This window comes from Streptopelia decaocto, assembly GCF_964273445.1.
Source record: "Streptopelia decaocto genome assembly, chromosome: 1".
In the NCBI taxonomy this organism is placed as follows: domain Eukaryota; kingdom Metazoa; phylum Chordata; class Aves; order Columbiformes; family Columbidae; genus Streptopelia; species Streptopelia decaocto.
In genome coordinates, this window is record NC_138663.1 from 63,209,730 (window position 1) to 63,224,187 (window position 14,458).

General features: G+C 36.8%; 1 protein-coding gene across 2 annotated transcripts in view; it reads right to left on the bottom strand.

Annotated features, from left to right (window-relative positions):
- Positions 1 to 1,094: 1,094 nt before the first annotated feature.
- Positions 1,095 to 14,458, bottom strand: part of GNPTAB (N-acetylglucosamine-1-phosphate transferase subunits alpha and beta) — a 46,826-nt gene continuing 33,462 nt past the window's right edge. Inside the window, exons 15-22 of one of the 2 annotated variants that reach the window (XM_082068381.1) lie at positions 14,069 to 14,288; positions 12,899 to 13,012; positions 10,232 to 10,317; positions 8,404 to 8,502; positions 4,566 to 4,733; positions 3,439 to 3,529; positions 2,789 to 2,846; positions 1,095 to 2,282 (exon numbers count right to left, since the gene is read on the bottom strand). In XM_082068381.1, coding sequence (XP_081924507.1) covers positions 2,799 to 2,846; positions 3,439 to 3,529; positions 4,566 to 4,733; positions 8,404 to 8,502; positions 10,232 to 10,317; positions 12,899 to 13,012; positions 14,069 to 14,288 — 826 coding nt within the window. In that variant the 3' untranslated portion in view covers positions 1,095 to 2,282; positions 2,789 to 2,798. The remainder of the gene's footprint in view (positions 2,283 to 2,788; positions 2,847 to 3,438; positions 3,530 to 4,565; positions 4,734 to 8,403; positions 8,503 to 10,231; positions 10,318 to 12,898; positions 13,013 to 14,068; positions 14,289 to 14,458) is intronic. The other variant, XM_082068380.1, reaches the window with a different exon arrangement.

A 14,458-nucleotide genomic window follows, 5' to 3' on the forward strand; every position in this document is an offset into this window, starting at 1 on the left:
AGGCAAAACATGTTATGGTGTATGAGACTAGGGCAGGGCTGTCCAACTCATTTCCAGGGGGGGCCACATCAGGCTCGCAGTTGCCTTCGAAGGGCCAAATGCAATTTTAGGACTATATAAATGTAGCTAATCCTACATTTATACAGTCCTTAAATTACATGCAGCCCTCTGAAGGCAGCCACGAGGCTGATGTGGCCCCCGCTGAAAATAAGTTGGACAGCCCTCGGCTAGGGTGTGATGCCGAGGGAGGATTTTTCCTTAAGTCAATGCAAACAGGCACTGTTCCTCCAGTCAAATTAATTTTACAAACGGCATGCTTTGTGTTTCAGATTTTTCTGCTGTTCTTACAGGATTTTCTGTCCTCAGTAAATGAGGTATTTTACCCTTTACCTATTAGGGTCTGCTCTTGGCAGGCAGAGTATCACAGTATCTCCCTTGGCATCACTTGGATGTGCTTCTTTGTTTCTTCCTCCTCCATCACTATCTTTATCTTGACCCACAAGCTTCTCTTGCTTTTACTTTTCCAATTCCCTCCCTCACCCCGGTGGCAGGAGTGAGTGGTGAGTGCTTAGTTGCCACCACCATGCTGTTCATATATCACCTTGCTTCCTTTCTTGCAAGCTGTTTATTTATATGTAAGTTCAGCAGAAAAGCTGTCTTAAAATGTCAACCAAGTTTTTCCAACTGTTTTGATTAGAACGCCAAATATAATTTTAAAAGCCACATGTCCTAGTCAAACTTCAATCTAAGCAGCTATGAAGGCTTGCTTGTATTTCTTGAAATGTCTAATTTTCTGCTAATCTGAAGTAATGTAGATTTAAACTACTTATTTATATTCTACATTTCAGCATAATACATATTGCTAGCATGAAATATAACCTTAATAATTAAAAGTGCTTGCATTTTTACAATGCTCAAAAGCTTGATTGTACTTTGAGAATACATTCATGCTACAGATTGATATGAAATTGTTACTGTTGGAAGTTTAAGGGAAAAATAAGAACTTTAAATGTAAGCATTCATAAGCATTAATGGCTAATTTATCAAAATGGGCAAGTTTTGGTTTACTTTAAAACAGAAACAAGAGACAAAACTTGTATCACATTTTAGTTCATTTCAAAGCAAACCAAGTATCTTACAATACATATGCACATACATTTTGTACATCATCTGATTGCAAAAATGAATGCTTTTTTGAATACTGCTAATATAATTAAATATAATTAACTGAAGATACACCACCAAAAATTTCTGCTTGAAAAATTGAGCATCCTTTCCCACATAAAACCGTAATATTCTGATGTCTCAGCAAAATACAGGGCCAAACCCTGTTAAATTTAAAAACTCCAAAGCTTTATATGTCAGTAGAAATAGTGAAACACTGCTCCCATACATTGCTAAATTATCCATTGGTTATCCATTCAGATAGAGAGGCACTTTTGCTTTTATATTTACAATGCTTGTAAAATGATATACCTTGATCATTTTCATTTGATTACAACCCTCTCTTTGTAATCAAGTCAAGAAACAACACCATTGTATTCTTTGGAATATAATACACCTGATATAAAGTATTGTCCAAATAACTATTAGTTGTTCTTTTATTCTGTAGCTTTTCAGTAGCATACATTTCTTCCCAATCCCAATTAAATATTACAAATAGGGGGATGAATTGCTACTGTGATTTAAAGAATGTCAACATCAATAAATGGATACTAAATCTAAATGACAAGATACATAATTCTCAATTTTCCCATAGGGCTAAAAAAAGCAGCAATGACAGCAATTTGCAAAATGTTCTGGAATGCAAGATCAAGGACCTGTTAAGCTGATCCCAAACAACTTTGCATTCCAACATTTTATCTAGTTGGCAACATCCACTGCAATAAATGCAGCTACATTTCTTTAGGTAACCCTTTTTATAAAAAAGGATAACATGGCCATGAACTAACAGTTGTAAAGTAAGATCTGTTGAAAACTGCCTACGTACAGGTTTTCCACAATTATATTTCTCTTGTTTTGCATTGTCACAGCTCCAGCAGCTTGCATATCGTGAAGAGTACTGCGGAGATTCTAAGTGTAGATGCATGATTTTTTTTTCTTCATATCAGCATATTTAAATGTCAAACCATAAAAGACACTTATGAGAGATATTAAATGCTTATCACATCTTGAGGTAGACTGATCTCTAAAATAAAGTTCTTCTACACTTTGATTCGTTCATGACCAACTTCCTTTTGGATCCTTCTCCTTGGAAAAATCTTCCGTTTAAGTGCAATTAGCTGAGGAGAGAAAAATAAAGTATTTGGTTCTCTGTTGAGCTAACGGTGCATAGCTGGTCAGGCTTTCATCCTAGGAACTATAAAATCTGTACCATCCACGGTAATTAAGCCAATACTGTCCTTTTTTTCTTTTTCACTGCACAGGAAGAAAATTACTTACTCAAAGTCATCTGTTAGGTGTGCACATTTCCACTGGACTTCTCAATAACCAGAATACAAGCAGAAAGTGAAAAATACAGTATGCCTATATTCTGATTATTTTAAAGTTAATTTGTGTATTAAAATTAATTTATCACCAAGCTACATTCAGTTTCTAAAAGATCAACACAAAGCTGGCATCTTATAGCAGTATTTATATACCTAGCTGTAGTGTTGAGTTGAGTATCACTTCCAAAACCAAGTTACTAATGGAGGGCAAGTTTTTTAATATATACAAAAGGCTGAAAATCAAGGGAAAGATTCATGCAAAAGTTACAGGTGGGAAAAAATAATAATCAAAAGCCAACCTTTCAAGAATTACACCCTCTTCATCAGACCACGGAAAGGGTTACTTAAGGCCCCAACCTGCAAAGAATTACCCATATGATTTGTTCCATTGACTCCCTCTAAGGTTAGCAGGATTAATCATGTTCAAGAAAGCAATATTATGCTTGCAGAAATGAAGGGCTTTTTCCTTGGAGTTGGATTCAAAACTTTTCTAATTCAATAGGTGTCTTTGCAGTTACTCAGGGATAAGATTTAGATAAGGCCTCTAAATACTTGAAAATTCTCTTCAGGACTAGAGCACTGCTATTACCTAAATTTTCTTCCTGTTAACTTACTTTGCACTTTTGCCAATATGTGTGTTAATAGACCAAGAATTTTAAAAAAAATTACTGATTTTGAGCATCCAAATTCAGCACACTGACGATGGACTTGTCAGCCACAAGGCACCTGAAAAGGAAATACCACTTTCCTTCCCCTTGTATGACTCTCTTTCCAAGGAATCTCGACATGATGACTTAAAAATTGAAGTAACCCAATCATAAGTCATGTAACATCTTTACTTCCTTTATGAAGGAAAAATCCTAGCTACTCTTCAAGCATCCATTTTATGTTATCCTGAAGATACAATCTATTAAGTGTTATAGATTTGATAAGAAGATTTTAATTTTACCTGTTCAGCAAAAAATGAGATGACTGTAAATACAATAAGTGTTACTAGCACACAATGGGTCCAGAATTTGAGCTTGTCTCTATATGCCCTCCTGAGAAAGAAGGAAACAGAAAAACAGCTTCATATATTATAAATGCAAATATATACACTTTAAAGAGTTTCCATGGAAGAGTTTCCAGTACTAAAGGGTGGCTAGAGAGAGGATGGAGGCTCTTTTTTTCACTAAGAGCCACACGGAGAAGACAAGGGGCAACAGGTACAAGCTGGACTGGAAGAGGTTTCATCTTGATATAAATTTTTTTTTAACAGAGAAAAAATGATAAAAAAATAATTCACTGGAACAATGACCCCAGGGATGTGGTGGAGTCCCCACCACCAGAGATTTTACAATACACAACTGGACTGGGTGATAGATAATCTCATCTAGGCTCCCTTTCTCATAAAATGTTGGACCAGATGATCTATCGAGGGCTCTTCCAACCTGGGCTGTTCTATGACTCTCAAACATTTTGATCAACATGGATTTCCACCAGCACTTCAGCATGCTCTAACCCACCCTGGCAGAAATCTCCTTTGGTTACAAACAAGTCAAAATAAAGTGTTCTTTTGAAGCTAACTACCTCAATTTCTGAAGTGATTATGTATAAATGGCAAGAGATAAATAAACTTTAAAATTTCACATGGATCTTTTGTGATGATCATCCAGATGTCTGACAGATTAAAAAAAAATTCTTAGTGAGAAAACTAAGTTTATATTGCTGCTGTGCAACAGGAACTCCAAAAATATTGGGTTTTTTCAGATTTAAAGCAAGCCAGAAGTCCTGACTTACTCTTTTTTTGAAAAACAAAACAAATGAAAAAACACACGCATACAAAAAAAACCACAACTCCTTTTTTTTTTTTTTTTGAAGTAGGTTAGGGCCAATCAGTGAAATTTTAATGCCATATGAGCACCAGAAAAACTTAAAACCTGCAAACCTCAAATTTTAGTCCATTCAAATCTTTTCACATTATTTTCACTGTTAAGTCTGTCATTAAAATACTGTGGAAAAAATGGTTTTATCAATATGTTCTATAATTATATGCTACTGCACTACAATAACTTGAAGAGAACAGGTGTAACATACCATTCTTGGAGTTCATGCATGTGAAGGAAACGATTCCGATATTCTCTAGGCAGTTCAAACTGGGAAGGTATGGGAAACATTGATTCATAAAAATCCCTAAGCACTGCTTTCACTGTCTGAGCATCCTTGTGATTGTGATCGATATTGTCATTTAGGCAAACAAATTTTCTAGAAAACAAAACGCCATGTTAGAATATTTCTTCAATAATATAGCAAAGATATTGCAAACTAAGAAAACAAGCAGAATCATTTTAAACAAAATTGAAACAGTATCCTTTTAAAACCAAACTGATATATTTGATAATAATAATCAGTTTCCTTATTGTTGCATTATTTGAAATTAATTTGATTTTTATACTAATAGCACCAAGGCTGACTGCGAGCCAAAACCTCTGAGGAACCCAATGACAAACCACCTTTCTCTCTCTTCTCTTTACATAATGCTGCCATCTAATGGGCACTGGTTTGCCGCATCCCAGGGCCCACCACTGGACACAGAGAACAAGTTAGGTGGACAGCATGATGATTTGGGTAAGGGTTTTAAATAAGTTATCATAAGTAAATTATCTTCAATAACAAAGTGAGCTCCACTACAGGGGTAAACATACTAAATTAATATTTTACTGTGTATGCTGCACTCTTTAGAGAAAGTCAACATAGAAACTATAGAAGATTGTACAAGATAAGACAAAGCTTGATCCCCAGGCTTTGAATTACTGAGAACACTATATAAACTGGGCAGAACATGACTTGAATCATAGACCCAAAGCTGAACTTGTATAATCAACCAAAATACAAACAACCACCACCTGAATAGAATTTACATGGAAATCACTGCAACTAAATAAGCATGCTCCCAATAATGCCTCTTCTAGAGTTATTTCTCATGTAAGAAACACAGAACTATCTAAGTTACTGCAAAGTACTGAAACTAAAGCAGCAGCTAGTGTGCTAGGCTGCTATGTACCCTTGGCCACCCTGACCCAGAGCTTGACAACAGAAATTCCCTTTCCCACACATGGGCAAGGTTATGTGCTTTATTTATATTGTGAGATACAAGACCCTTACATTTTCCCCAGAGGGAGAAATCATATCTGGTGACATATGCCTTGTAATCATTAACCTTTATAAGTAAGTAGTTCTGGTCAGCTGGATTCTCTATAGTATGGTGTGTACTTTCAAAGAGCAAAGTTCAGAATTCCTACGTGAAGCTGAAAATAAGCAGAACTCTAGAGCATGTGAATCAGCCTACACAGGGCATTACTATTTTTCCTCAGTCTCTACTGAATCTGGCGTAATTGGTAGTGTGCAGGGGACAATCAATCATTCAAATTGCTACATCTGAGAAGAACAAAATATGCCTCTCCTCTTCAAAGAAGAGCTATTGAGCTAAGAGATAGTGTATGTCTACACTATCAAGTAATACTATGCAAAGCAGCTGGTTATGGCAATCATATGTCTACACTATAAGCATTTTAGGAGTTCACTCTGGACTATCCCCGACCTTGTCCCTTGGACTGGCAGCTCATTAGCCCTGGGAATGCAGTAGCTGCACTCCTGGAGTATACATCCGTATTTAGCTTCATCTGAAAGAGATGCAGCTTACAAACTGACAGGCTGCTACACAGAGCAAACCAAAGCAAGTGACAAGGATATCAACCTGTTTCAAACAGAAAAGCTGTTTTAATCTATCCAAAAGAAACCAAATCTGAAATTCCTTTGGATATTCCAGGATTAATACCTAGATAATTAAGGCTTACTTTTCCCTAAGGATGCAAAGCAAACACTTTAGGCAGACCAGTAGTTGAAAATACTTTAAGTTCATCCCAAGGGAGGCACTGAAAACCTGTTTTTAATGACTGTGTAGAATAATTATGTTGTTTTATGTGGAGGGAAAACACAGTGAAGAGAAGGAAATGCCATGCCTACATCGGCCTGACAGCTCTCCTTTGCTAACAAGATATGACTACAGTACTGCGCTATACTTTGCAGAACACAGCCCAAACAATTGACTCAACCTCACTTTTCAAACCAGCCAACACTCTGGGACTAAAATACACTATTGTTCCTTCAGAGGAAAAAAAAAAAAAAGGGTATGCATATACAGAGTCTCAGGTTGAGTCCATAATAGCATGCCAGTACTTCCTATGAAAATTAGGGAAGATTCAAGACAGATCAGCTCACCTGCCTCATCTTGCCTGCTGAGGTTCCTGAGGCAGACTAGACACCCTTACTCAAATGCATCCTCATCTAAGGATACAGTCACTCCACAGGCAGTTCCATTTTAAGTTGCTAGAAAGCCTCAATCCAGTATGCATACTCAGAGCACAACCAACAGTGTCAGGATCAAGTCTGACATCAGCAACCAAAGTAAGAAGCCAGTGATTGCAAGCACAAACTTGAACATTGACGGTGAGAAACTCATGTCACATGCCCTCCTTGGGCTTGAAATCACACCTACATGTTAAGAAAAAAGTCCTAGCCAGCAGATACAAAGAAATGGAGGAGGAAGAGGAAGCGCCAGGATCAGTTAAGGCACTGCTCACTTTTCTTTTGAACTGGGTAACTGTGGAAACTAGAATACAGGAGTTACGTGGCCAAAAGGCACTGTTGTAAAGAGGAACAATAGATACAAGCCATCTTCAGCTGCAAAATATCTCAAAACTTGCATTCCCCATTGTAACTGAATGATCTACCAAGTAGTACAGTGTAAGAGGCAAGTGAAAACTTGTTCTTTATCTAGAAATGCAAATAATGGTGTAGCTTCACAGGCAGCTGAGATTCCCCAATAGCTTGCTGTGGCCTGCAAGAAGAGGTTTCACTTTCCCTGGCCCAAGGTACCTGGTCATACTTTCCTCCTTCCTCTCTATTTTAACACTTGTCAGAACACACCTTGAGGCAAAACTCATTAAACTGGCAGAGAACTCTCTAGTTTTCTGAAGACAGAAGTAAGATGCAAGATAAAAGCAAGCAACTGAGAGGAAGGAAGGAGAGAGATGGATGGACACATTGTCTCACTTTCAGGCAGCTGGCTATTAAATTATCTCACCATGTCTTGTTGAACCCCAGTCTTATGCAATGGGCTCAGGACTACATTAAATGCTACTATGAAGCACATTCAGACTTGAGTCTCAAATATAGTATTCTTTGCTTTGCAAGGTGACTGCTGTGAAATGTATTCCAGGACATCTATTTTCCCCATTTCTCTCACAGTCATTTCAAAAGCCCATTTCAACACTAGAGAGCCTATTCTCAGATCTCGGTATCTAAGCCTTTCACCACTGCAGAGTGGAGAAACAGAGGAATACCTTCCAGCTTTGGATGGCTTCTCATCAAATATTTAAAAAAAAAAAAAATAATACTTCTTGCCATGTTATAACAGAACATGAAAGCATAATAGATACGCAAAACTGATTTTGTAACAAAATAATCCACACCTAAGTTTTATTTTTAAATTGCTACATAAAGCAGATCAAAATGCTCTTCCTTTAAAATAAAATTACCTGCAATATAAACTGTATGCCTTCTAGAACAACAAGAATGAAAGCCTCAAAAATAGCTGAAGTTTATCTTCCATTTTTCCAAGGTTTTAGATACATAAACAAATTTAACAGAAACTAACAAGATAACACCTAGCATAACAGAGAGCGCAGTCACTTATCTTCGGTTAAATGGAAAAAATTAGAAGTACTTTTGGTTAAAATTGGTCTTGCCCTGTAACACACAGTGTAGAAATACACAGCAATAATTTTTTTTTTTTTTCAATGCACAGTTTAAACAATTGAAGTAGAAAATTAAAACCACCTCACAACTTCATGCAGATCAAGAAACAGGATACCTGGGATTTTTTCGTATGTCATCCAGCTGACCAACTACATGAGAAACATTTGTCCGAATCATTTTGAAGGCAATTTCCTCTTCTCCCATGATTTCAAACCTTATTGTTAAAAAAAAGAAATTATGCATTAATAGAACAACCTAAAGTCAGGTTGAATAAATATTAATTTAATATTTAATTTAATAATTTATTTCTAATCTGACTGCCCAACCTTCACTAGAACTTCTAATTTGATTTCTATCAGTATTACATTTCCCAGCTAATGCTCTTGTACAGAACCAATTTTCTGTAGATTTATTAGCAGCCACATATAAACCTCAGAATAGAGTGCTAATACAAATTATGTAAACTACAAGTTTTGGCATTAATCTGAAAGCAGACATAACACTTACTAGGCTCTTTTTAAAAGACAAAAAACCAACAAAATTTACAATTGTAGTTTATAATGACGGTTCAGACATCAGAAAATATGTTCTTATTATCCAATCACCAATCCCAGAAAAATCTTAGAATAAAATTACAGAAGAATATATAAAACTACAGCCTTAAATAAAACCTTTCCCACCAACCTAATCAATAACTTAGACATAAATATATGAAATGCAGAAACATATAATTTCTGAAGGATATCTTGAGTTTAAAAGGGGGTCAATGCTCTTTCAACAGTCATATTAGTAACACACTACATTTTTTACCTCTTGATATATGAAAAGACCCTGCCCACTTCTTGAAGTCTCACCTGAGAATATACTGCATTTATTAAGTTCACAAAATTTATGATACAGTTATTCAGTATTCAACAGAAGAGCAGTTTATATCTTGAACTGATTTATACTAATGTATTTATATCATTAAGCACAGCAAATCCTTGCTTCCACTCCAGCATTTTCCAATCTCATTTGTTGTGTTAGCTTTTCGGGTTTAGCATAAACTCTCCTGGGAAGAAAATTATTTATAAAGCTTACACCACAATTTGAAGGACTATGAATTAATGTACAATAATGTCCAAAAGCTGCCCTAAGCAGCATCTGTAACCCTCTTTCACTTTACAGCTTTATTAAACTCTGTAGCCACCCTGGGACACCTGCATGCTTCAGAGACTCCCCACCACTGGAGAGACAATGGGCAGGAGACAAGGCTGTCAGCTCCACACCACCAAACAGCCTCATTGACATGCAACTCACTGACATGCAGCTTCCAGAGAAGAAAGATCTGATAGAATATGATGTCAGGTGGATCTACACAAATACAATTGTTCAAACCGACAGTCATGATCATGGTTTAGTCCTGCTCTTTCCAAAGGGGGTGGAAAGATTTTTCCTGTCCCTCTCCCTCTCTTCCTGTCACTCCTCCTTGCAGGAAGACTACAAGGTAGTTAGGGCTAAAATGCTTTTTTTTTTTTTTTTTTTTTTTTTTTTTTTTTGGTAGAAGAAAGGACAAAGCAGATTTACAACTTCTAGGTACAGGACAGGCTGTTTCTTCTTTTTTACACTACTTTAAATGCCCTCACTCCCTACAGATAATCAATTTATATAAACATCCAAAGACACTCTGGCTTTCTGTTGTACAACACAAATTAGGATCTGACTCAAGATGACAGGAGTAGCATGGAAATATTTAGCCTACTAAATAAGGAACTGTGAAAAAACACACATCGTTCTGCATACTGAAACATAAGTAGATATCAGTATGCTTCTTCCCTTCTACTGTTAAAATAAGTTGAGATGAGATTTGTTAACATACACATTCAATCTTTGGTCATGTACATACTACTTTTTATTGCTTTACAAAACCTAGCATAGCTTTTCACAGGACTGTAACAACATACCTGTATTTGTTTTTGTCCTTGTATGCCTTACGAATTCTGTCAGTCACAGGTTTGCAATTAGTAACTAGGTTTTTTGTTACTGGAGGCTGGAAGATAACATTGCTTAGATTATATGTTACTGAAAATGACAAAGTCTGTTATGAAGATGTACTTTGTAGAAAAAACTTATATTACAGCTAGAAATGCCTGCACATGGTTTACTCTCCTGGAATGAAAAGCAATAGTTTCTTGACCAACTGTTGAGGGGAAAATCAAACAAAGATATGATACTGGTGCACAACATCAATTTCCTACGTATATAAATATTATATAAAACTACAGATTATTTTTTGGCAAAAAACATTGCAACTTCAGCATTGTATCCTCACTAAAATATTCAGAAATTGTAGCTCATTTGACAGCTGTCTTTCACTTTCCTCTGGTAGAGGTCACCAGTCACAGTGGCCAGGCAAACTTTGCAGAACAGCTGAACACAAGGCATTACTTCTACCACAATCTATGTTGAAACAATTCTGGGAAATAAAATCCTCATTCTCAAGGGCTATTTCTATGGGAGTAGACTCACTGCAAGAAATTTAGCTGTTGCAGACAACAGAGGTAGAAATAAATTAGGCATCTGTGCTAAACACAAGCACTATTTTTTCACTATTTGAACTGACCGATAAGTGCATTAGTCATTACTGCTTAGATTAGCAATATTTTACTAACTCTCAAAAAAAATTAATTTGATGTTGTACCCCACCACAGAAACTTATTTTTAACTCCATCTTAAAATATATTAATGGCATTCAAAGTTCTTCACAGAATTTTGCAAACTGAACTGAGAGTCATGAAGAGGCAAAATGAAGTAAGGCTATACTGGATGTAATGTCCTCAGACTGTGCAGGATTCTCAAATCCACATTCCCATTTCTTCAAATCAGGCTGACAAAATTGCTTTATATACAACTTTGATGGAATTCAGACTTAGGGGAAAACTATTTTTAAAACCTTGTAACATAACCTGATAAGAATACAAGGCAGGATAGATGTCCAGAGGGAAAAGAAGAAAAAGAAAACAAAATAGTCAATGCCCATATACATTTATCTACACACACACTGTAGATCTCTGTACTATGAACTGCATGTGTTGAGGGTCAATACTACTCTTCCACTATGCAAAAGGTCACAATCTGTACTCATTAAAATAATTTTTGCTTTGATACAGTATTGGTTTGAAGTTATAAACCACCAGGTCATCAATTTAGCAAAGTATGTGCACACTTTCTTTTTTTTAATGCAAAGGTTGATGCAGGAATTAAATTCTCACTGTAAAATAAATTTTGGTATTAGTATTGGATCTAAATCCTAAATTCCAGCAGATTTTAATGAGAATTTAACCACTAAAATATAAATTAAGGACTTAAATCCTTAAGAAACATCTAGTCCTAAGGCCTCAGTTTTCACAGAATCACAGATACTTTAAGGTTGGAAGAGACCTCAGGAGCTCATCTAGCCCAACATGCCTGCTCATGCAGGGCCACCTGGTGCCAGTTGCTCAGGACTATGTCCAGATGGCTTTTGAATATCTCCAGGGATGGACACAGCCCACAAATGGGCAACCTGCATCAGTGCTTGGTCACCCACACAGTAAAAAAGTGTTTCCTGGAGTTCAGAAGGAACCTCCTGTGTTTCAGTTTGTGCCCATTGCCTCTGGTCCTGTCACTGGGCACCTCTAAAAACAGCCTGGCTCCATCTTCTTTGTGCCCTCCCTTCAGATATTATAGACATGGATGTGATTCCCCCTTAAGACTACTCTTCTTTAGGCTGAAAAACCCCAATTCTCTCAGCCTTTTACCCTAAGACAAATGCTTCAGCTCCTTAATCACCTTCATGGTCCTTCACTGGACTCTCTCCAGTATGTTCACATGTCCCTTGTACTGAGAAGTCTGGAGCTGGACCCAGCACTCCAGGTGTGGCTTCAGCAGTGCTGAGTAGATGGGAAGGATCACCATCCTCAATCTGACAGCAACACTTTGTCTAATGCAGCTCAGGAGACCATCAGCCACCTTTGTGGCGGGAGCACACTGCTGGCTCATGTTCAACAGGTGTCCAACAACTTTGCTGCTAAGTTGCTTCCCAGCAGGATGGCCCCCAGTATTTACTGGTACAGGGGTTTGTTCTTCCCCAGGTGTAGGACTTCGCACTTCTCCTTGCTGAACTTCCTGAGGTTCCTGTCAGCCCATCTTTGGATGTTAAACAGACCTAGTCTGAAGCCTTTATATTAGGAAGAATTATTCTAAAGACATTCAGCTGATGCTTTGGTGTTTTCTTGTGTTTTGTGTTGAAGACATAAGTTATAATTCAGATAAAGAATTATCAGAAAGTTCTATTCAGAGCGGTATTTGGCTTACTGTCTTTTTTGTTCACAACAGTGAATTTTCTTAACAGGGGTGACTTTTAAAATCCCATGTATAACAACATTCTAAAGCTCAGTTTTTCTCTGTGTTTGAAGGAAATTAATGGCTTTATAAGTTATAAAGTAGCTCGTAAAATTTTCATTTTATAACAATTCATGTACACACAAACAGAAATTTTTGTAAATACTTTCCTTCTAGAAATCACACCAGCACAGTAAAAACATGCTCAGGAAAGAAACCAAGGATTTTTTCAGACCAATGTTTCTTACCAGATTGGGATCATAATAGGCTTCCTGAGTTGGTGGAATGACATGGATCTGAGTGATGTTGGCAGGAAGAACTTTGGAGCAATTTATTAGCATTTGTTCTAGACTTGTCAAATCCTAACAGAAAGGGAAGAAAAAAAAAAAAGATAAACCTGTTTTCTCACTGACATAATTCTAAAAATCATGGGTGCACAGATATATTTAGCATTATCTATGTAACAAATTTCCATGCTACTGTTGGAAAAAGAAGACTTAATATTCAGTAGAAGGTAATTCAGTAACTGTCAAAGTCAGTGGGACTCCCAATACACCTAAAGCAAATGCTCAGCGCATAGTTGAATTAAGATCAGATAAAGCATGACTTAGTGTCATTTTCATCTAAAAATGTAAAACACACCTTTACTGATTATGTCAGGATTGTACAGAATTCCCAAACCAGCAGTGGCATAGTGCATCCCAAATCAAGCAAACAAACAGAAAAGTGAACTGAAAGAACTGGAAGAAGTTTTTCTGACTAAGGTCCAGGTCAGGAACACACTAAAGCAGGGCTGCATTCCAGCTATGCCAATGATTTTCTGTGCTATTTCAATAACAAATTATTTTATTGGATTGTGCTGATTCCTCTCCATAAAGCACAAATAGTACACTTCATTCTCTGCTGTCTCTAGGAGCATAAGTCCTACAAAGACCATGTCTCTTTGTTTATCAGGTTCCAGAACCACAGAAATACAAATCTTTGTATATGGTCATAGTGTTTACTAGTATGACTTCTTCGCTACCATTTTTCTGACTTCTTTCTTTAGGCCACACGTTCCTCAGGGGAAGGACCATCTTTTACTACGTGCAAAAACAAAAGTACACACAGCAGGATCCCAGTCTTCACAATGGCTTTTACCAGCGAACATCTTTTCTGACACCCTCATACTAACTGCTTTCTTGAATTTGTACACCGGTGAGCCATTTTTCTAATGTTGCTAGAACTCATTTCAATTGTTGACTCCATATATCAATGATAAATATGTTATATGTTATACTCTTCAGGTAAAATTTAAAAATTGTCTAATGTTACAGATGCTATAAACATCGATAAAGACAGGCTTGACTCATTTTACTTTAACAGTTTTGGACTTGAAAACTGCAGTTACTGTAAAAGTTATTGGTAAGGGAGAGTACCTGCAAACTCAATGGTAGTTCATGGATTCTCGTGGCCAGCGTGCGAATCTCTCGATCAGACAAAATCCCTGACTGGTCCGTATCAACCTCATTGAAGATCTGAGAAATGTTCAGAGGCTGGACTGCACTCATAAGATAGTAGAAATACGAAAAAGCAAACTGCATATCTTCTGAGTGCCGCACTTTGTGAAATGATGTCTTGTCAAACTCCTCAGGAAACCTGTGTGAGAATGTAAACTAATTTAGTACTCCAGTTTCTTAAACATTCCCTACCTAAAAATGAATTATCATCTAGAACTTTAAAAAGGTCCTCTAAGGTCTCCTTATTTTAGCACAACTATCGTGTTGTCATAAATTCCCTGTCTCCCTTTGCAAAATACAATTTTAATG